Below are 27,344 nucleotides of genomic sequence, written 5' to 3'. Positions count from 1 at the left end.
TAAATCTGGTAGTGGTGTTGTTGTAAATCTAGTAGTGGTGTTGTTGTAAATCTGGTAGTGGTGTTGTTGTAAATCTAGTAGTGGTGTTATTGTAAATCTAGTAGTGGTGTTATTGTAAATCTAGTAGTGATGTTATTGTAAATCTGGTAGTGGTGTTATTGTAAATCTAGTAGTGATGTTATTGTAAATCTAGTAGTGATGTTATTGTAAATCTAGTAGTGATGTTATTGTAATTCTAGTAGTGATGTTATTGTAATTCTAGTAGTGATGTTATTGTAAATCTAGTAGCGATGTTATTGTAAATCTAGTAGTATCGTCCCTCAGCTCCAGACCTTGATCCAGTCAGCTGATCCTGGATCAGACTACAGGATAGACCGGGCCCTGAACGAAGCCTGTGAGTCTGTTATCCAGACGGCCTGCAAACACATCCGCAGCGGGGACCCCATGTGAGTACCATCACACACACACACACACACACACACAGAAGAACAATCGCATGCACACACACGTTTGTGAGTACTGTGATCTCAGATGCACGCAGACACAGACGCTGAGTAAATGCACACGTCTTTTCTACCTGTGATGGTTGGCGGCACCTCCAGCTGTGTCTTTCCTGCTGTGTCAGTCAGTTCAGAATAAAGGGGTTTGTTACCTGTCAGGAATATCACTGTTGTCTTTGTCTTGAACAACAGGCCACTGGCAGGTTGGCAGGTGTTCGGCACGGTGTCAGTAATATGTTCAGCACGGTGTCAGTAATATGTTCAGCACGGTGTCAGTAATATGTTCAGCACGGTGTCAGTAATATGTTCAGGCTGGGCACGGTGTCAGTAATATGTTCAGCACGGTGTCAGTAATATGTTCGGCACGGTGTCAGTAATATGTTCAGGCTGGGCACGGTGTCAGTAATATGTTCGGCACGGTGTCAGTAATATGTTCAGGCTGGGCACGGTGTCAGTAATATGTTCAGCACGGTGTCAGTAATATGTTCAGGCTGGGCACGGTGTCAGTAATATGTTCGGCACGGTGTCAGTAATATGTTCAGCATGGTGTCAGTAATATGTTCAGCACGGTGTCAGTAATATGTTCAGCACGGTGTCAGTAATATGTTCAGGCTGGGCACGGTGTCAGTAATATGTTCGGCACGGTGTCAGTAATATGTTCGGCACGGTGTCAGTAATATGTTCAGCACGGTGTCAGTAATATGTTCAGCACGGTGTCAGTAATATGTTCGGCACGGTGTCAGTAATATGTTCGGCACGGTGTCAGTAATATGTTCAGCACGGTGTCAGTAATATGTTCGGCACGGTGTCAGTAATATGTTCGGCACGGTGTCAGTAATATGTTCAGCACGGTGTCAGTAATATGTTCAGGCTGGGCACGGCGTCAGTAATATGTTCAGCACGGTGTCAGTAATATGTTCAGCACGGTGTCAGTAATATGTTCGGCACGGTGTCAGTAATATGTTCAGCACGGTGTCAGTAATATGTTCAGCACGGTGTCAGTAATATGTTCGGCACAGTGTCAGTAATATGTTCAGCACGGTGTCAGTAATATGTTCAGGCTGAGCACGGTGTCAGTAATATGTTCAGGCTGAGCACGGTGTCAGTAATATGTTCAGCACGGTGTCAGTAATATGTTCAGGCAGGGCACGGTGTCAGTAATATGTTCAGCACGGTGTCAGTAATATGTTCAGCACGGTGTCAGTAATATGTTCAGCACGGTGTCAGTAATATGTTCAGCATGGTGTCAGTAATATGTTCAGCACGGTGTCAGTAATATGTTCGGCACGGTGTCAGTAATATGTTCAGGCTGGGCACGGTGTCAGTAATATGTTCAGGCTGGGCACGGTGTCAGTAATATGTTCAGCACGGTGTCAGTAATATGTTCAGGCTGGGCACGGTGTCAGTAATATGTTCGGCACGGTGTCAGTAATATGTTCGGCACGGTGTCAGTAATATGTTCAGCACGGTGTCAGTAATATGTTCAGGCTGGGCACGGTATCAGTAATATGTTCGGCACGGTGTCAGTAATATGTTCAGGCTGGACACGGTGTCAGTAATATGTTCAGGCTGGGCACGGTGTCAGTAATATGTTTGGCACGGTGTCAGTAATATGTTCAGGCTGGGCACGGTGTCAGTAATATGTTCAGCACGGTGTCAGTAATATGTTCAGCACGGTGTCAGTAATATGTTCAGGCTGGGCACGGTGTCAGTAATATGTTCAGCACGGTGTCAGTAATATGTTCAGGCTGGGCACGGTGTCAGTAATATGTTCAGCACGGTGTCAGTAATATGTTCAGCACGGTGTCAGTAATATGTTCAGGCTGGGCACGGCGTCGGGGATGGGTTTTTGATTGGTTGATAAAGTCATTGCCATATTGTGTGTGTGTGTGTAGGATCCTGTCTTGCCTGATGGAGCACCTGTATACAGAGAAGATGGTGGAGGACTGTGAACGCAGACTACTGGAGCTACAGTACTTCATCTCTAGAGACTGGAAGTAAGTCAACCATGACCTCTGACCCCTAACCCCTGACTGTGAACACAGACTACTGGAGCTGCAGTACTTCATCTCTAGAGACTGGAAGTAAGTCAACCATGACCTCTGACCCCTGACCCTTAACCCCTGACTGTGAACGCAGACTACTGGAGCTGCAGTACTTCATCTCTAGAGACTGGAAGTAAGTCAACCATGACCTCTGACCCCTGACCCTTAACCCCTGACTGTGAAAGCAGACTACTGGAGCTGCAGTACTTCATCTCTAGAGACTGGAAGTAAGTCAACCATGACCTCTGACCCCTAACCCCTGACTGTGAACGCAGACTACTGGAGCTGCAGTACTTCATCTCTAGAGACTGGAAGTAGGTCAACCATGACCTCTGACCCCTAACCCCTGACTGTGAATGCAGACTACTGGAGCTCACACTACTGGAGCTCACACTGTCAAACTCTCTACTGTCCCCTGTCTGCCACTGTCTAACTCTCTACTGCCCCGCCACACTAACTCTCTACTGCCCCCTTGTCTGTCGGTCTGACACTGTCTAACTCTCTACTGCCCCCTGGCTGTCAGACTGTCTAACTCTCTCCTCCCTCTACCAGACTGGACCCCATCCTGTATAAGAAGTGCCACACTGTCTAACTCTCTACTGCCCCCTGGCTGTCAGACTGTCTAACTCTCTACTGCCCCCTGGCTGTCAGACTGTCTAACTCTCTCCTCCCTCTACCAGACTGGACCCCATCCTGTAGAAGTGCCACACTGTCTAACTCTCTACTGCCCCCTGGCGGTCAGACTGTATAACTCTCTACTGCCCCCTGGCTGTCAGACTGTCTAACTCTCTACTGCCCCCTGGCTGTCAGACTGTCTAACTCTCTCCTCCCTCTACCAGACTGGACCCCATCCTGTATAAGAAGTGCCAGGGTGACGCTGCCCGGCTGTGCCACACCCACGGCTGGAATGAGACCAGCGAGCTGATGCCACCTGGGGCCGTGTTCTCGTGTCTCTATCGCCATGCCTACCGCACCGAGGAGCAGGGACGACGGGTAAGAGATTCAGGAGTAGCGAAGATGGACTAGTTCCCATGGTTCCACATTACTACTATGGTAGAACACATGTTGTTGGAGATGGTGGTGAGGAAGATGAGGGTGGTGTTTGGTAATGACATTGGTAGGTGGTTGGTAATGACAGTGGTAAGTGGTGGTGGTGATTGGTTATGACAGTGGTAGGTGGTTGGTAATGACAGTGGTAGGTGGTTGGTAATGACATTGGTAGGTGGTTGGTAATGACATTGGTAGGTGGTTGGTAATGACAGTGGTAAGTGGTGGTGGTGATTGGTTATGACAGTGGTAGGCGGTTGGTAATGACAGTGGTAGGTGGTTGGTAATGACATTGGTAGGTGGTTGGTAATGACATTGGTAGGTGGTTGGTAATGACAGTGGTAGGTGGTGGTGGGGAGTGGTAATGACAGTGGTAGGTGGTTGGTAATGACATTGGTAGGTGGTTGGTAATGACAGTGGTAGGTGGTGGTGGGGAGTGGTTATTTATGACAGTGGTAGGTGGTGGTGGGGAGTGGTAATGACAGTGGTAGGTGGTGGTGGGGAGTGGTTATGACAGTGGTAGGTGGTGGTGGGGAGTGGTAATGACAGTGGTAGGTGGTGATGGTGGTTGGTAATGACAGTGGTAGGTGGTGATGGTGGTTGGTAATGACAGTGGTAGGTGGTGGTGGGGAGTGGTAATGACAGTGGTAGGTGGTGGTGGGGAGTGGTAATGACAGTGGTAGGTGGTGGTGGGGAGTGGTAATGACAGTGGTAGGTGGTGGTGGTGGTTGGTAATGAGTGGTGGTGATGGTGGTTGGTAATGACAGTGGTAGGTGGTGGTGGGGAGTGGTAATGACAGTGGTAGGTGGTGATGGTGGTTGGTAATGACAGTGGTAGGTGGTGATTGGTAAAGACAGTAATTGTTTTTAAAGCCCCGTTCCTGACTGTGCTGAATCTGATGGACATAAATGGCTACAATATTGTCTGACAAGATGATCATCCCATCTGATATCTGTGCTGTTATAAAAAATGACCTTCCACTGGTATGTGTGTGTGTGTGTGTGTGTGTGTGTGTGTGTGTGTGTGTGTGTGTGTGTGTGTGTGTATGTGTGTGTGTGTGTGTGTGTGTGTGTGTGTGTGTGTGTGTGTGTGTGTGTGTGTGTGTGTGTGTGTGTTCCCTGTGTGTGTGTGTGTGTGTGTTCCCTGTGTGTGTGTGTGTGTGTGTGTGTGTGTGTGTGTGTGTTCCCTGTGTGTGTGTGTGTGTGTGTGTGTGTGTGTGTGTGTGTGTGTGTGTGTGTGTGTGTGTGTGTGTGTGTTCCCTGTGTGTGTGTGTGTGTGTGTGTGTGTGTGTGTGTGTGTGTGTGTGTGTGTGTGTGTTCCCTGTGTGTGTGTGTGTGTGTGTGTGTGTATGTGTGTGTATGTGTGTGTGTGTGTGTGTGTGTGTGTGTGTGTGTGTGTGTGTGTGTATGTGTGTGTATGTGTGTGTGTGTGTGTGTGTGTGTGTGTGTGTGTGTGTTCCCTGTGTGTGTGTGTGTGTGTGTTCCCTGTGTGTGTGTGTGTGTGTGTTCCCTGTGTGTGTGTGTGTGTGTGTGTGTGTGTGTGTGTTCCCTGTGTGTGTGTGTGTGTGTGTGTGTGTGTGTGTGTGTGTGTGTGTGTGTGTGTGTGTGTGTGTGTTCCCTGTGTGTGTGTGTGTGTGTGTTCCCTGTGTGTGTGTGTGTGTGTGTTCCCTGTGTGTGTTGTTTAGCTGTCTCGTGACTGTAAGGTAGAGGTACAGAGGATCCTCCACCAGAGGGCGCTAGATGTGAAACTAGACCCTGATCTCCAGAAGCGCTGTTTGACTGACCTGGGGAAGTGGTGTAGTGACAAGACTGGCACGGGACAGGTAGGTGACACACACACACACACACACACTGTATGACTGGCCTGGGGAAGTGGTGTAGTGACAAGACTGGCACGGGACAGGTAGGTGACACACACACACACACACACACACACACACTGTATGACTAGCCTGGGGAAGTGGTGTAGTGACAAGACTGGCACGGGACAGGTAGGTGACACACACACACACACACACACTGTATGACTGGCCTTAGGTAGTGGTGTAGTAACAAGACAGGTAGGTCACAGACAGACAGACAGACAGACACTGTATGACTGGCCTGAGGTAGTGGTGTAGTAACAAGACAGGTAGGTGACAGACAGACAGACAGACAGACAGACAGATTCACTGTATGACCGACCAGGTAGGAGGACAGATTTACCTGACAGAAACCGACACTGGCTTCATCCCAATTCCCCCAAAGTGTAAATCTGTACTTTCTCACATGGAGTTAAGAATGGTGGAAAACACCCTCCAGCCAATGCGTACACCAATCAGATGCTTTTAAATCCATGAGATTTAGACTACTGAAAAAGGGTGGAGAATCAGCACTAAATGTCCTAAATCAACCCCTGGAACCCCTGGAGGAACAGCAGCATGTGTTCACAGAGCAGAGGGGGAAAGAACAGAGGAGGAACAGCAGCATGTGTTCTCAGAGCAGAGGGGGAAAGAACAGAGGAGGAACAGCAGCATGTGTTCTCAGAGCAGAGGGGGGAAGAGCAGAGGAGGAACAGCAGCATGTGTTCTCAGAGCAGAGGGGGAAAGAACAGAGGAGGAACAGCAGCATGTGTTCTCAGAGCAGAGGGGGGAAGAACAGAGGAGGAACAGCAGCATGTCAGACTCAATGACCGCCACAACAGACTCGTGCCTGTTTCCAAGTCCCCTGGTATACGGTATACCAAGCCTTCCACATTATGGATTACAATAATGTATTACTGCCCTTGGCTTCTCAAATACTGACTGTGTTTGCTTGTTATATATGAAGGCTGTGTGTGACGGCGTTGTGTGACGGCGTTGTGATGGTGTGTGTGACGGCATTGTGATGGTGTGTGTGACAGCGTTGTGATGGCGCGTGACGGCGTTGTGTGACGCGTTGTGATGGTGTGTGTGACGGCATTGTGATGGTGTGTGTGACGCCGTTGTGATGGTGTGTGTGACGGCGTTGTGATGGTGTGTGTGACGGCATTGTGATGGTGTGTGTGACGGCGTTGTGATGGTGTGTGTGACGGCATTGTGATGGTGTGTGTGACGGCGTTGTGATGGCGCGTGACGGCGTTGTGTGACGCCGTTGTGATGGTGTGTGTGACGGCATTGTGATGGTGTGTGTGATGGCGCGTGACGGCGTTGTGTGACGCGTGACGGCGTTGTGTGACGCGTTGTGATGGTGTGTGTGACGGCATTGTGATGGTGTGTGTGACGGCGTTGTGATGGTGTGTGTGACGGCGTTGTGATGGTGTGTGTGTTCTAGGAGTTGGAGTGTCTGCAGGACCACCTGGAAGACCTGCTGTCAGGGTGTGGAGAGGTGGTGGGCAACCTGACAGAGCTGCAGTCTGAGGTACACTATCTGTCTGTCTTCATGTTGGATGGACTGTGGCTCCAAAGTTACCCTGATAAAGATGAGCAAAAAAGACTGGATTAAATAAATGATACAAATACTAAACTATATTATTACTATGAGTTATTATGAGTTATATTAGTACTATATTATATAGTATGAGTTATATTATATAGTATGAGTTATATTAGTACTATATCATATAGTATGAGTTATATTATATAGTATGAGTTATGTTATATAGTATGAGTTATGTTATATAGTATGAGTTATGTTATATAGTATGAGTTATATTATATAGTATGAGTTATATTATATAGTATGAGTTATATTATATAGTATGAGTTATGTTATATAGTATGAGTTATATTATATAGTATGAGTTATGTTATATAGTATGAGTTATATTATATAGTATGAGTTATATTAGTAGTTATTATATAGTATGAGTTATATTATATAGTATGAGTTATATTATATAGTATGAGTTATATTATATAGTATGAGTTATATTATATAGTATGAGTTATATTATATAGTATGAGTTATGTTATATAGTATGAGTTATATTATATAGTATGAGTTATATTATATAGTATGAGTTATGTTATATAGTATGAGTTATATTATATAGTATGAGTTATATTATATAGTATGAGTTATGTTATATAGTATGAGTTATGTTATATAGTATGAGTTATGTTATATAGTATGAGTTATGTTATATAGTATGAGTTATGTTATATAGTATGAGTTATGTTATATAGTATGAGTTATATTATATAGTATGAGTTATATTATATAGTATGAGTTATATTAGTAGTTATTATATAGTATGAGTTATGTTACTGCTATAGTATATAGTATTATTATATTAGTACTATATTATAGAGTATGAGTTATATTAAATTGTATGAGTTATATTACTACTATTATTACTATATATAGTATGAGTTATATTAGTACTATATTATTACTATATTATATAGTATGAGTTATATTACTACTATTATTACTATATATAGTATGAGTTATATTAGTACTATATTATATAGTATGAGTTATATTAGTACTATATTATTACTATATTATATAGTATGAGTTATATTACTACTATTATTACTATATATAGTATGAGTTATATTAGTACTATATTATATAGTATGAGTTATATTAGTACTATATTATATAGTATGAGTTATATTAGTACTATATTATTACTATATTATATAGTATGAGTTATATTAGTACTATATTATTACTATATTATATAGTATGAGTTATATTAGTACTATATTATTACTATATTATATAGTATGAGTTATATTACAACTATTATTACTATATATAGTATGAGTTATATTAGTACTATATTATTACTATATTATATAGTATGAGTTATATTACTACTATTATTACTATATATAGTATGAGTTATATTAGTACTATATTATTACTATATTATAAATGAGTTATATTACTACTATTATTACTATATATAGTATGAGTTATATTAGTACTATATTATTACTGTATTATATAGTATGAGTTATATTAGTACTATATTATTACTATATTATATAGTATGAGTTATATTACTACTATTATTACTATATATAGTATGAGTTATATTAGTACTATATTATTACTATATTATAAATGAGTTATATTATTACTATATTGTTACTATATTATAAATGAGTTATATTATTACTATATTGTTACTATATTATAAATGAGTTATATTATTACAATGTTATATTAGCACTATATTAGTACTATATTATATAGTATGAGTTATATTAGTACTATATTATATAGTATGAGTTATATTAGTACTATATTATTACTATTTTATATAGTATGAGTTATATTAGTACTATATTATATAGTATGAGTTATATTAGCACTATATTATTACTATTTTATATAGTATGAGTTATATTAGTACTATATTATATAGTATGAGTTATATTTGTACTATAGTATTACTATATTATTTAGTATGAGTTAGAATGGGAGAAACTTCCCAAATACAGGTGTGCCAAGCTTGTAGAGTCATACTGTTACAGGAATTAAATTCCTACATGTTTTAATACCCAATTAAAATTAAACACTCTGTCAATTCCTAAGAATTTGTAAGACTCCTATTTGCATAAAATGGACAGAGACCAGTCTCAAAATCAATCAGCAGCGTTTATTCTCGAGAGTACTGAACACGATACAGTTTACCACAGGTTATAAACTGAAAATGATCGTCATTAGTTTTCGTACTACCCCGTCTCATCTCCACTCCAGTACAATGGCTGTATAGTTCTCAAGCCTTCCCACATCGTCTCTCCCAATTTAGATAATTTATGACCGAGCCAAGGTCTCCCTGTGTAGATAAGCATTCCAGCCAGTCTGACGATAAATTCATTCATTTCTACCAAGGAACAGACAGTCATTGTTCTACTTCTTGATTTTATTTACACACATTATATTCAGTACTAGGATTAAAAGAAAATTCATACATCTATACAGTAACATAATAGTATTCTGATTAGTCAGTCCTGATTGAAATGTATACATAATTAGTCATTATTGATTAAAAACAATCCCTTAACACATACCCAATAAGACTTGAGGCTATAATTGCTGCCAAAGGTGCTTCAACAAAGCACTGAGTAAAGGATCTGAATACATATGGAAATGTCATTCTTCAGTTGTTTTTATTTGTAATAAATTTACTAAAATGTCTTAACCTGTTTGCTTTGTCATTATGGGGTATTGTGTGTAGATTGATGATGACATCATTATGGGGTATTGTGTGTAGATTGATGATGACATCATTATGGGGTATTGTGTGTAGGTTGATGATGACATCATTATGGGGTATTATGTGTAGATTGATGATGACATCATTATGGGGTATTGTGTGTAGATTGATGATGACATCATTATGGGGTATTGTGTGTAGATTGAGGCTGTATTTATATTTTTGAACCCATTTTAGAATAAGGCTGTAAAGTAACAAACTGTGGAGAAAGTCAAGTCATCAGAAAACGTTCCCAATGCGCTGTACAGCTCCGTATTTGTGTTATTTATTTCATTCAGTCTCATCTTTATCAAGGGTGCCAACCATTCTGTATGTGTGATGTCTCTGTATATTACTGTCTCTGGCTGACATGGTCTCTCTGCTGTGACAGGACATTCATATTGAGGCTCTGCTGATCCGGGCCTGTCAGCCTGTCATCCAGTCTCACTGCCATGTAAGTTCCAACAAACAGCTTCAGCTCTCTCACTCTGCCTGACCTCAGAACAGCTTCTCCTCTTTTGGCAAGTCTAAAAACAAGTTATCCCAACAAGGGGATGTGATGGAGTGTCTGGTTCAGAACAAACACATCTCTCTCCTCTCTCTCTCCTCCCTCCAGGATGTATCTGATAACCAGGTGTATACAGGGGATGTGATGGAGTGTCTGGTTCAGATCAAACACATCTCTCTCCTCCCTCTCTCCTCCCTCCAGGATGTATCTGATAACCAGGTGGATACAGGGGATGTGATGGAGTGTCTGGTTCAGAACAAACACATCTCTCTCCTCTCTCTCTCCTCCCTCCAGGATGTATCTGATAACCAGGTGGATACAGGGGATGTGATGGAGTGTCTGGTTCAGAACAAACACATCTCTCTCCTCTCTCTCTCCTCCCTCTAGGATGTATCTGATAACCAGGTGGATACAGGGGATGTGATGGAGTGTCTGGTTCAGAACAAACACATCTCTCTCCTCTCTCTCTCCTCCCTCTAGGATGTATCTGATAACCAGGTGGATACAGGGGATGTGATGGAGTGTCTGGTTCAGAACAAACACATCTCTCTCCTCTCTCTCTCCTCCCTCCAGGATGTATCTGATAACCAGGTGGATACAGGGGATGTGATGGAGTGTCTGGTTCAGAACAAACACCAGAAGGAGATGAACAGCAAGTGTACCGTGGGAGTGACACACTTCCAGCTGGTGGGTCACTGTCGCTATGACAACACGCACACTGACTCATGTACGCATGTACACACAGCTGGCGGGTCGCTGTCTCTATGACAACACGGACCAAGAAGCTGTTGACCTCACTATGACCCCCCCCCCGACTGAACTGAACACCCTGACTCACACACTCACTATCTCTCTGAATGATCCACATAATCTCACACACACCACACACTCACTATCTCTCTGAATAATCCACATAATCCCACACACTCACTATCTCTCTGAATAATCCACATAATCTCACACACACCACACACACACTATCTCTCTGAATAATCCACATAATCCCACACACTCACGATCTCTCTGAATAATCCACATAATCTCACACACACCACACACTCACTATCTCTCTGAATGATCCACATAATCCCACCCACTCACTATCTCTCTGAATGATCCACATAATCTCACACACACCACACACTCACTATCTCTCTGAATAATCCACATAATCCCACACACTCACTATCTCTCTGAATAATCCACATAATCTCACACACCACACACTCACTATCTCTCTGAATAATCCACATAATCTCACACACACCACACACTCACTATCTCTCTGAATAATCCACATACTCCCACACACTCACTATCTCTCTGAATAATCCACATAATCTCACACACCACACACTCACTATCTCTCTGAATAATCCACATAATCTCACACACACCACACACTCACTATCTCTCTGAATGATCCACATAATCCCACCCACTCACTATCTCTCTGAATGATCCACATAATCTCACACACACCACACACTCACTATCTCTCTGAATAATCCACATAATCCCACACACTCACTATCTCTCTGAATAATCCACATAATCTCACACACCACACACTCACTATCTCTCTGAATAATCCACATAATCTCACACACACCACACACTCACTGTCTCTCTGAATAATCCACATAATCCCACACACTCACTATCTCTGAATAATCCACATAATCTCACACACACCACACACTCACTATCTCTCTGAATAATCCACATAATCCCACACACTCACTATCTCTCTGAATAATCCACATAATCTCACACACACCACAAACTCACTATCTCTCTGAATGATCCACATAATCTCAAACACACCACACACTCATCCTTACCCCAGAGTAAGGGCACCTCGCATAGCTGGGCACCTCCCATAGGATGTGAGGCCATGTAAACTGGTAGGATGTGAGGCCATGTAAACTGGTAGGATGTGAGTCCATGTAAACTGGTAGGATGTGAGGCCATGTAAACTGGTAGGATGTGAGTCCATGTAAACTGGTAGGATGTGAGGCCATGCAAACTGGTAGGATGTGAGGCCATGAAAACTGGTAGGATGTGAGGCCATGTAAACTGGTAGGATGTGAGGCCACGTAAACTGGTAGGATGTGAGGCCACGTAAACTGGTAGGATGTGTGGCCACGTAAACTGGTAGGATGTGAGGCCATGTAAACGGGTAGGATGTGAGGCCATGTAAACTGGTAGGATGTGAGGCCATGTAAACGGGTAGGATGTGAGGCCACGTAAACTGGTAGGATGTGAGGTACAGGTTTATGTGTAGATGTGTTTGACGACCGGCCGGTGTAGATAATCAACCCAGACTGACTCCATCTCCTCCTCCTCTTCCTCAGATCCAGATGAAGGACTTTCGTTTCTCCTACAAATTCAAGATGGCGTGTAAAGAGGACGTGCTCAAGCTCTGCCCAAACATCAAGAAGAAGTGAGTCAGAACCCGTCCCAATGGCTCCCTATTCCCTATATAGTGCACTACTTATGACCAGGACCCAATGGCTCCCTATTCCCTATATAGTGCACTACTAATTACCAGGACCCAATGGCTCCCTATTCCCTATATAGTGCACTATTAATGGCCAGGACCCAATGGCTCCCTATTCCCTAAATAGAGGTGTGTGTGCCAGACAGCTACAGAGTCATTTCCATTAGCCCTATTACTTTTCATTGGTTGGATCTTCCACTTAATAATTAACCCTCTCCCTGTCTCTCTCTGTCTCTCTCTGTCTCTCTCTGTCTATCTCTGTCTCTCTCTGTATCTCTCTGTATCTCTGTCTCTCTCTGTCTCTCTCTCTGTATCTCTCTGTCTCTGTCTCTCTCTGTATCTCTCTGTCTCTGTCTCTCTCTCTCTCTCTCTCTGTCTCTCTCTGTATCTCTCTGTATCTCTCTGTATCTCTGTCTCTCTCTGTATCTCTCTGTCTCTGTCTCTCTCTGTATCTCTATGTCTCTGTCTCTCTCTGTATCTCTCTGTATCTCTCTGTATCTCTCTCTCTTTCTGTCTCTCTTTCTGTCTCTCTTTCTGTCTCTCTTTCTGTCTCTCTCTGTCTCTCTCTGTCTCTCTCTGTCTCCCTCTGTGTGTGTCTCTCTCTCTCTCTCTCTCTCTCTCTCTCTGTCTCTGTCTCTGTCTCTCTGTGTCTCTGTCTGTCCCACAGGGTGGATGTAGTGATCTGTCTCAGTACTACAGTGAGGAATGACACTCTGCAGGACGTCAAGGAGCAGCGTGTCTCTCTCAAGTGTCGGAAACAACTCCGAGTAGAGGAGCTGGAGATGGTGAGAGATACAACTCAGAGTAGAGGAGCTAGAGATGGTGAGAGATACAACCCAGAGTAGAGGAGCTGGAGATGGGGAGAGTTACAACTCTGTTACAACTCAGAGTAGAGGAGCTGGAGATGGTGAGAGTTACAACTCAGAGTAGAGGAGCTGGAGATGGTGAGAGATACAACTCTGTTACAACTCAGAGTAGAGGAGCTGGAGATGGTGAGAGTTACAACTCTGTTACAACTCAGAGTAGAGGACCTAGAGATGGTGAGAGTTACAACTCAGAGTAGAGGAGCTGGAGATGGTGAGAGTTACAACTCAGAGTAGAGGAGCTGGAGATGGTGAGAGTTACAACTCTGTTACAACCCAGAGTAGAGGAGCTGGAGATGGTGAGAGTTACAACTCTGTTACAACTCAGAGTAGAGGAGCTGGAGATGGGGAGAGTTACAACTCTGTTACAACTCAGAGTAGAGGAGATGGAGATGGAGAGTTACAACTCAGAGTAGAGGAGCTGGAGATGGTGAGTGTTACAACTCTGTTACAACCCAGAGTAGAGGACCTGGAGATGGGGAGAGTTACAACTCTGTTACAACTCAGAGTAGAGGAGATGGAGATGGTGAGAGTTACAACTCTGTTTACAACTCAGAGTAGAGGAGCTGGAGATGGGGAGAGATACAACTCAGAGTAGAGGAACTAGAGATTGGGAGAGTTACAACTCTGTTTACAACTCAGAGTAGAGGAGCTGGAGATGGTGAGAGTTACAACTCTGTTACAACTCAGAGTAGAGGAGCTGGAGATGGTGAGTGTTACAACTCTGTTACAACCCAGAGTAGAGGACCTGGAGATGGTGAGAGTTACAACTCTGTTACAAACCAGAGTAGAGGACCTGGAGATGGGGAGAGTTACAACTGTGTTACAACTCAGAGTAGAGGAGATGGAGATGGTGAGAGTTACAACTCTGTTTACAACTCAGAGTAGAGGAGCTGGAGATGGGGAGAGTTACAACTCTGTTACAACTCAGAGTAGAGGAGCTGGAGATGGGGAGAGTTACAACTCAGAGTAGAGGAGCTGGAGATGGTGAGAGTTACAACTCTGTTACAACCCAGAGTAGAGGAGCTGGAGATGGGGAGAGTTACAACTCAGAGTAGAGGAGCTGGAGATGGGGAGAGATACAACTCAGAGTAGAGGAGCTGAAGATGGGGAGAGCTACAACTCAGAGTAGAGGAGCTGGAGATGGGGAGAGATTCAACTCAGAGTAGAGGACCTGGAGATGGGGAGAGTTACAACTCTGTTACAACTCAGAGTAGAGGACCTGGAGATGGTGAGAGTTACAACTCAGAGTAGAGGAGCTGGAGATGGTGAGAGTTACAACTCTGTTACAACTCAGAGTAGAGGAGCTGGAGATGGGGAGAGTTACAACTCAGAGTAGAGGAGCTGGAGATGGTGAGAGTTACAACTCTGTTACAACTCAGAGTAGAGGAGATGGAGATGGTGAGAGTTACAACTCAGAGTAGAGGACCTGGAGATGGTGAGAGTTACAACTCTGTTACAACTCAGAGTAGAGGAGCTGGAGATGGGGAGAGATACAACTCAGAGTAGAGGAGCTGAAGATGGGGAGAGCTACAACTCAGAGTAGAGGACCTGGAGATGGGGAGAGTTACAACTCTGTTTACAACTCAGAGTAGAGGAGCTGGAGATGGTGAGAGTTACAACTCAGAGGAGAGGAGCTGGAGATGGTGAGAGTTACAACTCTGTTACAACTCAGAGTAGAGGACCTGGAGATGGGGAGAGATACAACTCTGTTACAACTCAGAGTAGAGGACCTGGAGATGGTGAGAGTTACAACTCTGTTACAACTCAGAGTAGAGGACCTGGAGATGGTGAGAGTTACAACTCTGTTACAACTCAGAGTAGAGGACCTGGAGATGGGGAGAGTTACAACTCTGTTACAACTCAGAGTAGAGGACCTGGAGATGGTGAGAGTTACAACTCAGAGTAGAGGAGCTGGAGATGGGGAGAGATACAACTCAGAGTAGAGGAGCTGGAGATGGGGAGAGATACAACTCAGAGTAGAGGAGCTGGAGATGGTGAGAGTTACAACTCTGTTACAACTCAGAGTAGAGGAGCTGGAGATGGTGAGTGTTACAACTATGTTACAACCCAGAGTAGAGGAGCTGGAGATGGTGAGAGTTACAACTCTGTTACAACCCAGAGTAGAGGAGATGGAGATGGTGAGAGTTACAACTCTGTTTACAACTCAGAGTAGAGGAGCTGGAGATGGGGAGAGATACAACTCAGAGTAGAGGAGCTGGAGATGGTGAGAGTTACAACTCTGTTACAACTCAGAGTAGAGGAGCTGGAGATGGGGAGAGATTCAACTCAGAGTAGAGGACCTGGAGATGGTGAGAGTTACAACTCTGTTACAACCCAGAGTAGAGGAGCTGGAGATGGGGAGAGTTACAACTCAGAGTAGAGGAGCTGAAGATGGGGAGAGCTACAACTCAGAGTAGAGGAGCTGGAGATGGGGAGAGTTACAACTCTGTTACAACTCAGAGTAGAGGACCTGGAGATGGAGAGAGTTACAACTCTGTTACAACTCAGAGTAGAGGAGCTGGAGATGGTGAGAGTTACAACCCAGAGTAGAGGAGCTGGAGATGGGGAGAGTTACAACTCAGAGTAGAGGAGCTGGAGATGGGGAGAGATACAACTCAGAGTAGAGGAGATGGGGAGAGTTACAACTCTGTTACAACAGAGTAGAGGAGCTGGAGATGGGGAGAGTTACAACTCAGAGTAGAGGAGCTGGAGATGGGGAGAGATACAACTCTGTTACAACTCAGAGTAGAGGAGCTGGAGATGGTGAGAGTTACAACTCAGAGTAGAGGAGCTGGAGATGGGGAGAGATACAACCCAGAGTAGAGGAGCTAGAGATGGTGAGAGTTACAACTCTGTTACAACCCAGAGTAGAGGAGCTGGAGATGGGGAGAGTTACAACTCTGTTACAACTCAGAGTAGAGGAGCTGGAGATGGGGAGAGTTACAACTCTGTCTGTTATTTGTTTACCTGCTTGTGGTGGTTCGATACACCCCTGGTCAGCTTCACTTAAACCCCTGAGGCCTTATTAGGCCTGACCAAGCTGTTGAGCAGTCTTTAACTCAGTCTTTTAATGCAGTCTTTAACTCATTTGTCAGCTCAAGTCATCTCTGGTGACCATACTGCCAGGTTAGCTGATGGGAACTCGAGTGGAGACCATTAAGACACAGCATTAATAGGACAGACATGCCGTCCTATTTATTAATTGTCAACTATTCATATCAAACAAATTTGGTATATATCATTTTTCTCTTCTCTCACATGTTTCTCCCTCCTTTCTCCTGTATTTTCTCTCTCTCCTCCTCTCCTTTCTCTCTCCTCCTCTCCTTTCTCTCTCCTCCTCTCTCTCTCCTCCTCTCCTCTCTCTCTCCTCCTCTCTCTCTCCACCTCTCCTGTCCTTTCTTTCTCGTCACTCCTCTCCTCCCTCCTCTCCTTTCTCTCTCCTCCTCCTCCTCTCCTCTCTCTCTCATCCTCTCCTGTCCTTTCTTTCTCCTCCCTCCTCTCCTTTCTTTCTTCTCTCCTCCCTCCTCTCCTTTCTCTCTCCTCCTCTCCTTTCTCTCTCCTCCTCTCCTCTCCTTTCTCTCTCCTCCTCCCCTCTCCTCTCCTTTCTCTCTCCTCCTCCTCTCCTCCTCTCCTCTCCTTTCTCTCTCCTCTCCTTTCTCTCTCCTCCTCCTCTCCTCTCCTCCCCCTCCTCTCCTTTATCTCTCCTCTCCTTTCTCTCTCCTCCTCTCCTCTCCTTTCTCAATCCTCCTTTCTCTCTCTCCTCCTCTTTCTCTCTCCTCCTCTCCTCCTCCTCCTCTCCTTTCTCTCTCCTCTCCTTTCTCTCTCCTCTCCTTTCTCTCTCCTTTCTCTCTCCTCTCCTTTCTCTCTCCTCTCCTTTCTCTCTCCTCCTCTCCTCTCCTTTCTCTCTCCTCTCCTTTCTCCTCTCTCTGCAGTCAGAGGATATTCGTCTGGAACCTGAGTTGTATGACGTGTGTAAGACGGACATCGGGCGGCTCTGCTCCAACGTGGTGTTCGGTAACGCTCAGATGATGGAGTGTTTAAAGGAGAGGAAGAAACAGCTGTCTCAGCAGTGTCACCAGAGGGTGTTTAAACTACAGGAGGGAGAGATGCTGGATCCAGAACTGGACTACCAGCTCATGAGGGTCTGCAAGCAGATGATTAAGGTGAGGGGTACGCCCCCGTGTGGCTGTGGTGAGGGGGACGCCCCCGTGTGACTGTGGTGAGGGGGACGCCCCCGTGTGGCTGTGGTGAGGGGGGGGACGCCCCCGTGTGGCTGTGGTGAGGGGGGGGACGCCCCCGTGTGGCTGTGGTGAGGGGGGGGACGCCCCCGTGTGGCTGTGGTGAGGGGGGGACGCCCCCGTGTGGCTGTGGTGAGGGGGACGCCCCCGTGTGGCTGTGGTGAGGGGGGGACGCCCCCGTGTGGCTGTGGTGAGGGGGGGACGCCCCCGTGTGGCTGTGGTGAGGGGGGGGACGCCCCCGTGTGGCTGTGGTGAGGGGGGGACGCCCCCGTGTGACCGTGGTGAGGGGGACGCCCCCGTGTGGCTGTGGTGAAGGTTCACCTTCCAACAGGACAACGATCCTAAACACACAGCCAAGACAACACAGGAGTGGTTTTGGACAAGTCTCTGAATGTCCTTGAGTGGCCCAGCCAGAGCCCAGATTGAACCCGATTCAACATCTCTGGATGAAAACAGCCTCTTTCTAAACAGAAGGCAGTTTGTTCAACTTTGATTTGATTAGATTTGTATTTAACAAGTTGACGCCTCATGATTCACTGTTGCACTTTTCAAGTACATGTGATTTTGCTGTGATCTGATAGAGGTGTTAGTGGGCTGACTGTGAACGCTCTGAGAGACTCTGGGTTGAGGTTAGTGGGCTGACTGTGAACGCTCTGAGAGACTCTAGGTTGAGGTTAGTGGGCTGACTGTGAACGCTCTGAGAGACTCTAGGTTGAGGTTAGTGGGCTGACTGTGAACGCTCTGAGAGACTCTGGGTTGAGGTTAGTGGGCTGACTGTGAACGCTCTGAGAGACTCTAGGTTGAGGTTAGTGGGCTGACTGTGAACGCTCTGAGAGACTCTAGGTTGAGGTTAGTGGGCTGACTGTGAACGCTCTGAGAGACTCTAGGTTGAGGTTAGTGGGCTGACTGTGAACGCTCTGAGAGACTCTAGGTTGAGGTTAGTGGGCTGACTGTGAACGCTCTGAGAGACTCTGGGTTGAGGTTAGTGGGCTGACTGTGAACGCTCTGAGAGACTCTAGGTTGAGGTTAGTGGGCTGACTGTGAACGCTCTGAGAGACTCTAGGTTGAGGTTAGTGGGCTGACTGTGAACGCTCTGAGAGACTCTAGGTTGAGGTTAGTGGGCTGACTGAACGCTCTGAGAGACTCTAGGTTGAGGTTAGTGGGCTGACTGTGAACGCTCTGAGAGACTCTGGGTTGAGGTCAGTGGGCTGACTGTGAACGCTCTGAGAGACTCTAGGTTGAGGTTAGTGGGCTGACTGTGAACGCTCTGAGAGACTCTAGGTTGAGGTTAGTGGGCTGACTGTGAACGCTCTGAGAGACTCTAGGTTGAGGTTAGTGGGCTGACTGTGAACGCTCTGAGAGACTCTAGGTTGAGGTTAGTGGGCTGACTGTGAACGCTCTGAGAGACTCTAGGTTGAGGTTAGTGGGCTGACTGTGAACGCTCTGAGAGACTCTAGGTTGAGGTTAGTGGGCTGACTGTGAACGCTCTGAGAGACTCTAGGTTGAGGTTAGTGGGCTGACTGTGAACGCTCTGAGAGACTCTAGGTTGAGGTTAGTGGGCTGACTGTGAACGCTCTGAGAGACTCTAGGTTGAGGTTAGTGGGCTGACTGTGAACGCTCTGAGAGACTCTAGGTTGAGGTTAGTGGGCTGACTGTGAACGCTCTGAGAGACTCTAGGTTGAGGTTAGTGGGCTGACTGTGAACGCTCTGAGAGACTCTAGGTTGAGGTTAGTGGGCTGACTGTGAACGCTCTGAGAGACTCTAGGTTGAGGTCAGTGGGCTGACTGTGAACGCTCTGAGAGACTCTAGGTTGAGGTTAGTGGGCTGACTGTGAACGCTCTGAGAGACTCTAGGTTGAGGTTAGTGGGCTGACTGTGAACGCTCTGAGAGACTCTAGGTTGAGGTTAGTGGGCTGACTGTGAACGCTCTGAGAGACTCTAGGTTGAGGTTAGTGGGCTGACTGTGAACGCTCTGAGAGACTCTAGGTTGAGGTTAGTGGGCTGACTGTGAACGCTCTGAGAGACTCTAGGTTGAGGTTAGTGGGCTGACTGTGAACGCTCTGAGAGACTCTAGGTTGAGGTTAGTGGGCTGACTGTGAACGCTCTGAGAGACTCTGGGTTGAGGTTAGTGGGCTGACTGTGAACGCTCTGAGAGACTCTAGGTTGAGGTTAGTGGGCTGACTGAATGCTCTGAGAGACTCTAGGTTGAGGTTAGTGGGCTGACTGTGAACGCTCTGAGAGACTCTAGGTTGAGGTTAGTGGGCTGACTGTGAACGCTCTGAGAGACTCTGGGTTGAGGTCAGTGATAAAGTAGTCTACAGTACTACTGCCAAGGGGTGAGCTATAGGTGTACCTACCGTTGGCTGTGTACTGACCCAGCGTACCACAGAGCTGCAGGTTATTTTTGGTCTCTCTGTCTCTCTCTGTCTCTCTCTCTCTCTCTCTGTCTCTCTCTGTCTCTCTCTCTCTGTCTCTCTCTCTCTCTGTCTCTCTCTGTCTCTCTCTGTCTCTCTGTCTCTCTCTCTGTCAATTAAATTCAATTCAAGGGCTTTATTCAAGGGCTCTCTGTCTCTCTCTCTCTGTCTCTCTCTGTCTCTCTCTCTGTCTCTCTCTCTCTCTGTCTCTCTCTGTCTCTCTCTCTCTCTCTGTCTCTCTCTGTCTCTCTCTCTGTCTCTGTCTCTCTCTCTCTGTCTCTCTCTCTGTCTCTCTCTCTCTGTCTCTCTCTCTCTCTGTCTCTCTCTGTCTCTCTCTGTCTCTCAGCGGTTCTGGACGGACGTAGATGCTAAGAACATGTTAAAGAAAATATTCTAGGCCTGTTCCCTCTACCTATCTTTAACTTGTCTCTGTCCTCTCTGTCTGTCCTCTCTCTCTCTGCCCCATCCTGTCATCTCTGTCTGTCCTCTCTCTCTGCCCCTCCTGTCCTCTCTCTCTCTCTGCCCCTCCTGTCCTCTCTCTGTCTCTGTCCCTCCTGTCCTCTCTCTCTCTCTCTCTCCCTCCTGTCCTCTCTCTCTCTCTGTCCCTCCTGTCCTCTCTGACTGTCCTCTCTCTCCATGTGTCAGCGGTTCTGTACAGATGTGGATGCTAAGAACATGCTGCAGTGTCTGAAACAGAACAAGAACTCTGAACTGATGGATCCCAAGTGTAAACAGATGATCACCAAGAGACAGATCACACAGAACACAGGTAACACACACTGTCACACACACACAGACACTCTCACACAGAACACAGGTAAAACACTCTCACACACACACAGACACTCTCACACAGAACACAGGTAACACACTCTCACACACACACAGACACACAGACACTCTCACACAACACAGGTAACACACACTGTAGAGGGACCACCTGTTGTTACCTCTAATAGAGGGACCACCTGTTGTTACCTCTAATAGAGGGACCACCTGTTACCTCTAATAGAGGGACCACCTGTTACCTCTAATAGAGGGACCACCTGTTACCTCTAATAGAGGGACCACCTGTTACCTCTAATAGATGGGACCACCTGTTACCTCTAATAGAGGGACCACCTGTTACCTCTAATAGAGGGACCACCTGTTACCTCTAATAGATGGACCAGATGGACCTCTAATAGAGGGACCACCTGTTACCTCTAATAGAGGGACCACCTGTTACCTCTAATAGAGGGACCACCTGTTACCTGTAATAGAGGGACCACCTGTTACCTCTAATAGAGGGACCACCTCTTACCTCTAATAGATGGGATCACCTGTTACATCTAATAGAGGGATCACCTGTTACCTCTAATAGAGGGACCACCTCTAATAGATGGACCATCTGTTACCTCTAATAGAGGGACCACCTGTTACCTCTAATAGATGGACCATCTGTTACCTCTAATAGGACCATCTCCTCGCCTGCTTCTCAACGCTTGGAGGAGTTGGTCTAAGGTCCCTCCCCTTGGATCTTCTTCTCTCTCTAATGGGTTTTGAGAAGCAGGCGAGGAAAGCGGATGCAAGGAATGGAGAGAAAAGGAATTGGGTCAGAGCCCATGTCATGTGGACCCGGGTCAGAGCCCATGTCATGTGGACCCGGGTCAGAGCCCATGTCAGGTGGACCCGGGTCAGAGCCCATGTCAGGTGGACCCGGATCAGAGCCCATGTCATGTGGACCCGGGTCAGAGCCCATGTCATGTGGACCCGGGTCAGAGCCCATGTCATGTGGACCCGGGTCATGTGGACCCGTATCTCTGATATTTCTGGTTGTCTTCCTCTCTCTCAGACTACAGGTTAAACCCAATATTGAGAAAGGCCTGTAAGGCAGACATCCCTAAATTCTGTCAGCCAATCCTGAACAAGGCCAGTGATGACAGTGAACTGGAGGGCCAGGTGATTGGTTGCCTGAAGCTGAAATACGCCGACCAGCGTCTGTCTCCAGACTGTGAGGACCAGATCAGAGTGATTCTTCAGGAGTCGGCGCTGGACTACAGACTGGACCCCCAGCTACAGATCCACTGTGCTGAGGAGGTGAGGAGTGTTAATATAGACTGGACCCCCAGCTACAGATCCACTGTGCTGAGGAGGTGAGGAGTGTTAATATAGACTGGACCCCCAGCTACAGATCCACTGTGCTGAGGAGGTGAGGAGTGTTAATATAGACTGGACCCCCAGCTACAGATCCACTGAGGAGGTGAGGAGTGTTAATATAGACTGGACCCCCAGCTACAGATCCACTGAGGAGGTGAGGAGTGTTAATATAGACTGGACCCCCAGCTACAGATCCACTGAGGAGGTGAGGAGTGTTAATATAGACTGGACCCCCAGCTACAGATCCACTGTGCTGAGGAGGTGAGGAGTGTTAATATAGACTGGACCCCCAGCTACAGATCCACTGTGCTGAGGAGGTGAAGAGTGTTAATATAGACTGGACCCCCAGCTACAGATCCACTGTGCTGAGGAGGTGAAGAGTGTTAATATAGACTGGACCCCCAGCTACAGATCCACTGTGCTGAGGAGGTGAGGAGTGTTAATATAGACTGGACCCCCAGCTACAGATCCACTGTGCTGAGGAGGTGAGGAGTGTTAATATAGACTGGACCCCCAGCTACAGATCCACTGAGGAGGTGAGGAGTGTTAATATAGACTGGACCCCCAGCTACAGATCCACTGTGCTGAGGAGGTGAGGAGTGTTAATATAGACTGGACTCCCAGCTACAGATCCACTGTGCTGAGGAGGTGAGGAGTGTTAATATAGACTGGACCCCCAGCTACAGATCCACTGTGCTGAGGAGGAGACCTTTCCTCTAAACCAGGCCAGACTGCTGTCCCTGAGAGATGGTTACTAATACACAACCCCACAGCCCTGAAGAGACCGGCCCCAAACTAGTCCAGACTGCTGTAAAGCATGTTCCATGTTGATAGAAGAAGGCTTTTGAAATACAACCTGAGATCTGCAACTAGAGAATTTACGTTCTCTGTCTTCCCTCTCTCTGTCTTCCCTCTCTCTGTCTTCCCTCTATTCCCCTCTCCCTCCCTCCCCCTGTCACTCCTCTAGATCCCCGGTCTGTGTGCGGAGGAGGCAGTGGCCCAGGAGCAGACAGGTCAGGTGGAGGAGTGTCTGAAGGCCAACCTGTTGAAGATCAAACATGACTTGTGTAAGAAGGAGGTGCTGAACATGTTGAAGGAGAGCAAGGCAGACGTCTTCGTTGATCCTGTCCTCCACACGGCCTGTGCCCTTGACCTCAAACACCAGTGTGCTGCTGTCACGCCGGGCAGAGGACGACGTGAGTCCCGCCCACCTGTCTGTTCACAGCCAATGACATGGGGGTATATTCACCTTCTACACCACCTGTCTGTTCACAGCCATAGGATTTAGTAATGATATAAGGGTATATTCACCTTCCTACACCACCATGATAGTATTTAGTAATGATTGAGAACCATATTTAGGTAGCCTGGTTTCATTTTTGAGTTGTGGGTGATTGTTTCCTGTGTCTGTGTTTGTACCATACGGGCCTGTTTCGGTTTTTGTTTGTTCATCCACGTTGTTATTTTGTATTTTTGTAGTGTTCAGTTTTATATATTAAAATGGACACTTACCACGCAGCGCATTGGTCCTCCGACCTCTCTTACTCCTCGTCAGAAGAAGAGGGCAATCGTGACACAGGGAGAATCTAAAATTCCCCCCATTGATTTAGTTCTAATGTTTGAGTCACTCAGCATAAGAACAAGGCATAAGCCCTAGGAAGCTGGCTTGGTGCTTGGCTTGGTGCTTGGCTCGGTGCTTGGTGCTTGGCTCGGTGCTTGGCTCGGTGCTTGGTGCTTGGCTTGGTGCTTGGCTTGGTGCTTAGTGCTTGTCTTGGTGCTAGGCTTGGTGCTTGTCTTGGTGCTTAGTGCTAGGCTTGGTGCTTGGCTTGGTGCTTGGCTTGGTGCTTGGCTCGGTGCTTGGCTTGGCTCGGTACTTGGCTTGGCTCGGTACTTGGCTTGGCTCGCTACTTGGCTTGGCTCGGTGCTTGGCTCGGTGCTTGGCTCGGTGCTTGGCTTGGTGCTCGGTGCTTGGCTCGGTGCTTGGCTTGGTGCTCGGTGCTTGGCTCGGTGCTTGGCTCGGTGCTTGGCTCGGTGCTTGGCTCTGCGCTTGGCTTGGCACTTAGTGCTTGTCTTGGTGCTTGGCTTGGTGCTTGGCTTGGTGCTTGGCTTGGTCCTTGGCTTGGTGCTTGGTTTGGTGCTTGGTTTGGTGCTTGGTTCGGTGCTTGGTGCTTGGCTTGGTGCTTGGCTTGGTGCTTGGCTTGGCTTGGTGCTTGGCTTGGCTCGGTGCTTGGCTCGGTGCTTGGCTCGGTGCTTGGCTCGGTGCTTGGCTCGGTGCTTGGTGCTTGGTGCTTGGCTTGGTGCTTGGCTTGGTGCTTGGCTTGGCTTGGTGCTTGGCTTGGTGCTTGGCTTGGCTCGGTGCTTGGCTCAGTGCTTGGCTCGGTGCTTGGCTCGGTGCTTGGTGCTTGGCTCGGTGCTTGGTGCTTGGCTCGGTGCTTGGCTTGGCTTGGTGCTTGACTTGGTGCTTGGTGCTTGACTTGGTGCTTGGTTCTTGGCTTGGTGCTTGGTTCTTGGCTTGGTGCTTGGTTCTTGGCTTGGTGCTTGGTTCTTGGCTTGGTGCTTGGTTCTTGGCTTGGTGCTTGTTTCTTGGCTTGGTGCTTGGCTTGGCTTGGTGCTTGGCTTGGTTCTTGGCTTGGTCTTTGGCTTGGTTCTTGGCTTGGTGCTTGGCTTGGTGCTTGGCTTGGTGCTTGGCTTGGTCCTTGGCTTGGTCCTTGGCTTGGTCCTTGGCTTAGTGCTTGTTGCTTGACTTGGTGCTTGGCTTGGCTTGGTGCTTGGCTTGGCTTGATGCTTGGCTTGGTGCTTGGCTTGGTGCTTGGCTTGGCTTGGTGCTTGGCTTGGTGCTTGGCTTGGTGCTTGGCTTGGTGCTTGGCATGGCTTGGTGCATGGCTTGGTGCTTGGCTTGGTGCATGGCTTGGTGCATGGCTTGGTGCTTGGCATGGCTTGGTGCTTGGCATGGCTTGGTGCATGGCTTGGTGCTTGGCTTGGTGCTTGGCTTGGTGCTTGGCTTAGTGCTTGGCTTGGTGCTTGGCTTGGTGCTTGGCTTGGTGCTTGGCTTGGTGCTTGGCTTGGTGCTTGGCGCTTGGTGCTTGGCTTGGTGCTTGGCTTGGTGCTTGGTCCTTGGTGCTTTGCTTGGTGCTTGGCTTGGTGTTTGCCTTGTATTTGGCTCGGTGCTTGGCTCGGTGCTTAGTGCTTGGCTCGGTGCTTAGTGCTTGGCTCGGTGCTTGGCTTGGTGCTTGACTCGGTGCTTGGCTCTGTGCTTGGTTCGGTGCTTGGCTCGGTGCTTGGTGCTTGGTGCTTGGCTTGGCTTGGTGCTTGGCTTGGCTTGGCTCGGTGCTTGGCTTGGCTCGGTGCTTGACTTGATGCTTGGCTTGGTGCTTGGTACTTTGCTTGGCTTGGCTCGGTGCTTGGCTTGGCTTCCCTTGGCTTGGTGCTTGGCTCGGTGCTTGGCTCGGTGCTTGGCTCGGTGCTTAGTGCTTGGTGCTTGGCTTGGCTCAGTGCTTGGCTTGGCTCGGTGCTTGGCTTGGCTCGGGGCTTGGCTTGGCTCGGGGCTTGGCTCGGGGCTTGGCTCGGGGCTTGGCTCGGTGCTTGGCTCGGTGCTTGGCTCGGCTTGGTGCTTGGCTTGGTGCTTGGTTCTTGGCTTGGTGCTTGGTTCTTGGCTTGGCTTGGTGCTTGGCTTGGTGCTTGGCTTGGCTTGGTGCTTGGCTTGGTGCTTGGCTTGGTGCTTGGCTTGGTGCTTTGCTTGGTGCTTGGCTTGGTGCTTTGCTTGGGCTTGGTGCTTGGCTTGGTGCTTGGCTTTGTACTTGGTGCTTGGCTTGGTGCTTGGCTTGGTGCTTGGCTTGGTGCTTGGCTTGGTGCTTGGTGCTTGGCTTGGTCCTGGGCTTGGTCCTTGGCTTGGTGCTTGGTGCTTGGCTTGGTGCTTGGTGCTTGGTGCTTGGTGCTTGGTGCTTGGTGCTTGGCTTGGTGCTTAGCTTGGTCCTTGGCTTAGTGATTGGTGCTTAGCTTGGTCCTTGGCTTAGTGATTGGTGCTTGGCTTGGCTTGGTGCTTGGCTTGGCTTGGCTTGGCTTGGTGCTTGGCTTGGTGCTTGGTCCTGGGCTTGGTCCTGGGCTTGGTCCTGGGCTTGGTGCTTGGCTTGGTGCTTGGCTCGGTGCTTGGTGCTTAGTGCTTGGCTTGTTGCTTGGCTTGTTTCTTGGCTTGGTGCTTGGCTTGGTGCTTGGCTTGGCTTGGTGCTTGGCTTGGTGCTTGGTGCTTGGCTTGGCTTGGTGCTTGGCTTGGATTGGCTTGGTGCTTGGCTCGGTGCTTGGCTATGCTTGGCTCGGTGCTTGGCTCGGTGCTTTGCTTGGTGCTTGGCTTGGCTTGGTGCTTGGCTTGGCTTGGTGCTTGGCTTGGCTTGGTGCTTGGCTTGGTGCTTGGCTCTGTGCTTGGCTCTGTGCTTGGCTCGGTGCTTGGCTCGGTGCTTGGTGCTTGGCTTGATGGTCTCCTACTCTCTGGTTTAGAACATGTCCAGGCCTCAGCCTTCACCTTGTGATTATTAACACAACAGTTCAGACACCGGCTGTGTTCCATTCCAGAAAGACAACATATTGGAATGGACCACAGCCGGTGTACGACTACTGAAGGTTCTGTTCAACGTTTATGTGATTCAACTTTGTACAAAATCAAATCAAATCAAATTTTATTTGTCACATACACATGGTTAGCAGATGTTAATGCGAGTGTAGCGAAATGCTTGTGCTTCTAGTTCCGACAATGCAGTAATAACAAGTAATCTAACTAACAATTCCAAAACTACTGTCTTGTACACAGTGTAAGGGGATAAAGAATATGTACATAAGGATATATGAATGAGTGATGGTACAGAGCAGCATAGGCAAGATACAGTAGATGGTATCGGGTACAGTATGTACAATGAGATG

At 47.3% G+C, this 27,344-nt stretch overlaps 2 protein-coding genes across 2 annotated transcripts in view; one reads left to right on the top strand and one right to left on the bottom strand.

Moving 5' to 3' along the window:
• Positions 1 to 23,721, top strand: part of LOC139384633 (Golgi apparatus protein 1-like) — a 46,863-nt gene extending 23,142 nt beyond the window's left edge. Inside the window, exons 8-20 of the mRNA XM_071129449.1 lie at positions 325 to 446; positions 2,396 to 2,497; positions 3,385 to 3,538; positions 5,277 to 5,414; positions 6,883 to 6,969; positions 10,158 to 10,220; positions 10,848 to 10,961; positions 12,632 to 12,720; positions 13,445 to 13,562; positions 17,576 to 17,806; positions 20,940 to 21,063; positions 22,129 to 22,373; positions 23,401 to 23,721. Of these exons, the coding sequence (XP_070985550.1) occupies positions 325 to 446; positions 2,396 to 2,497; positions 3,385 to 3,538; positions 5,277 to 5,414; positions 6,883 to 6,969; positions 10,158 to 10,220; positions 10,848 to 10,961; positions 12,632 to 12,720; positions 13,445 to 13,562; positions 17,576 to 17,806; positions 20,940 to 21,063; positions 22,129 to 22,373; positions 23,401 to 23,721 (1,908 nt within the window). The remainder of the gene's footprint in view (positions 1 to 324; positions 447 to 2,395; positions 2,498 to 3,384; positions 3,539 to 5,276; positions 5,415 to 6,882; positions 6,970 to 10,157; positions 10,221 to 10,847; positions 10,962 to 12,631; positions 12,721 to 13,444; positions 13,563 to 17,575; positions 17,807 to 20,939; positions 21,064 to 22,128; positions 22,374 to 23,400) is intronic.
• A 365-nt stretch (positions 23,722 to 24,086) lies between these two features.
• LOC139384632 (transcriptional regulatory protein AlgP-like) lies at positions 24,087 to 25,367 on the bottom strand. The gene is made up of 2 exons (XM_071129448.1): positions 24,889 to 25,367; positions 24,087 to 24,558 (listed from the first exon to the last, which is right to left on the bottom strand). Exons 1-2 carry the CDS (start codon positions 25,365 to 25,367, stop codon positions 24,087 to 24,089), a joined length of 951 nt encoding a protein of 316 aa, XP_070985549.1.
• Between the last annotated feature and the right edge of the window lie 1,977 nt (positions 25,368 to 27,344).

Source organism: Oncorhynchus clarkii, chromosome 26, assembly GCF_045791955.1.
Source record: "Oncorhynchus clarkii lewisi isolate Uvic-CL-2024 chromosome 26, UVic_Ocla_1.0, whole genome shotgun sequence".
In the NCBI taxonomy this organism is placed as follows: Eukaryota; Metazoa; Chordata; class Actinopteri; order Salmoniformes; family Salmonidae; genus Oncorhynchus; species Oncorhynchus clarkii.
The sequence above is the reverse complement of the archived record's forward strand: the minus strand, read 5'-3'. Positions and strand labels throughout refer to the sequence as shown.

Coding starts and splice junctions, on each gene's coding strand:
- LOC139384632 (XM_071129448.1), bottom strand. CDS start 25,367: ATGCCAAGCACCAAGCCATGCACCAAGCCATGCACCAAGCCAAGCACC. Junction 24,559..24,888: donor AGTCAAGCACCAAGCACCAA/GTCAAGCACCAA, acceptor CACCAAACCAAG/CACCAAGCCAAGGACCAAGC.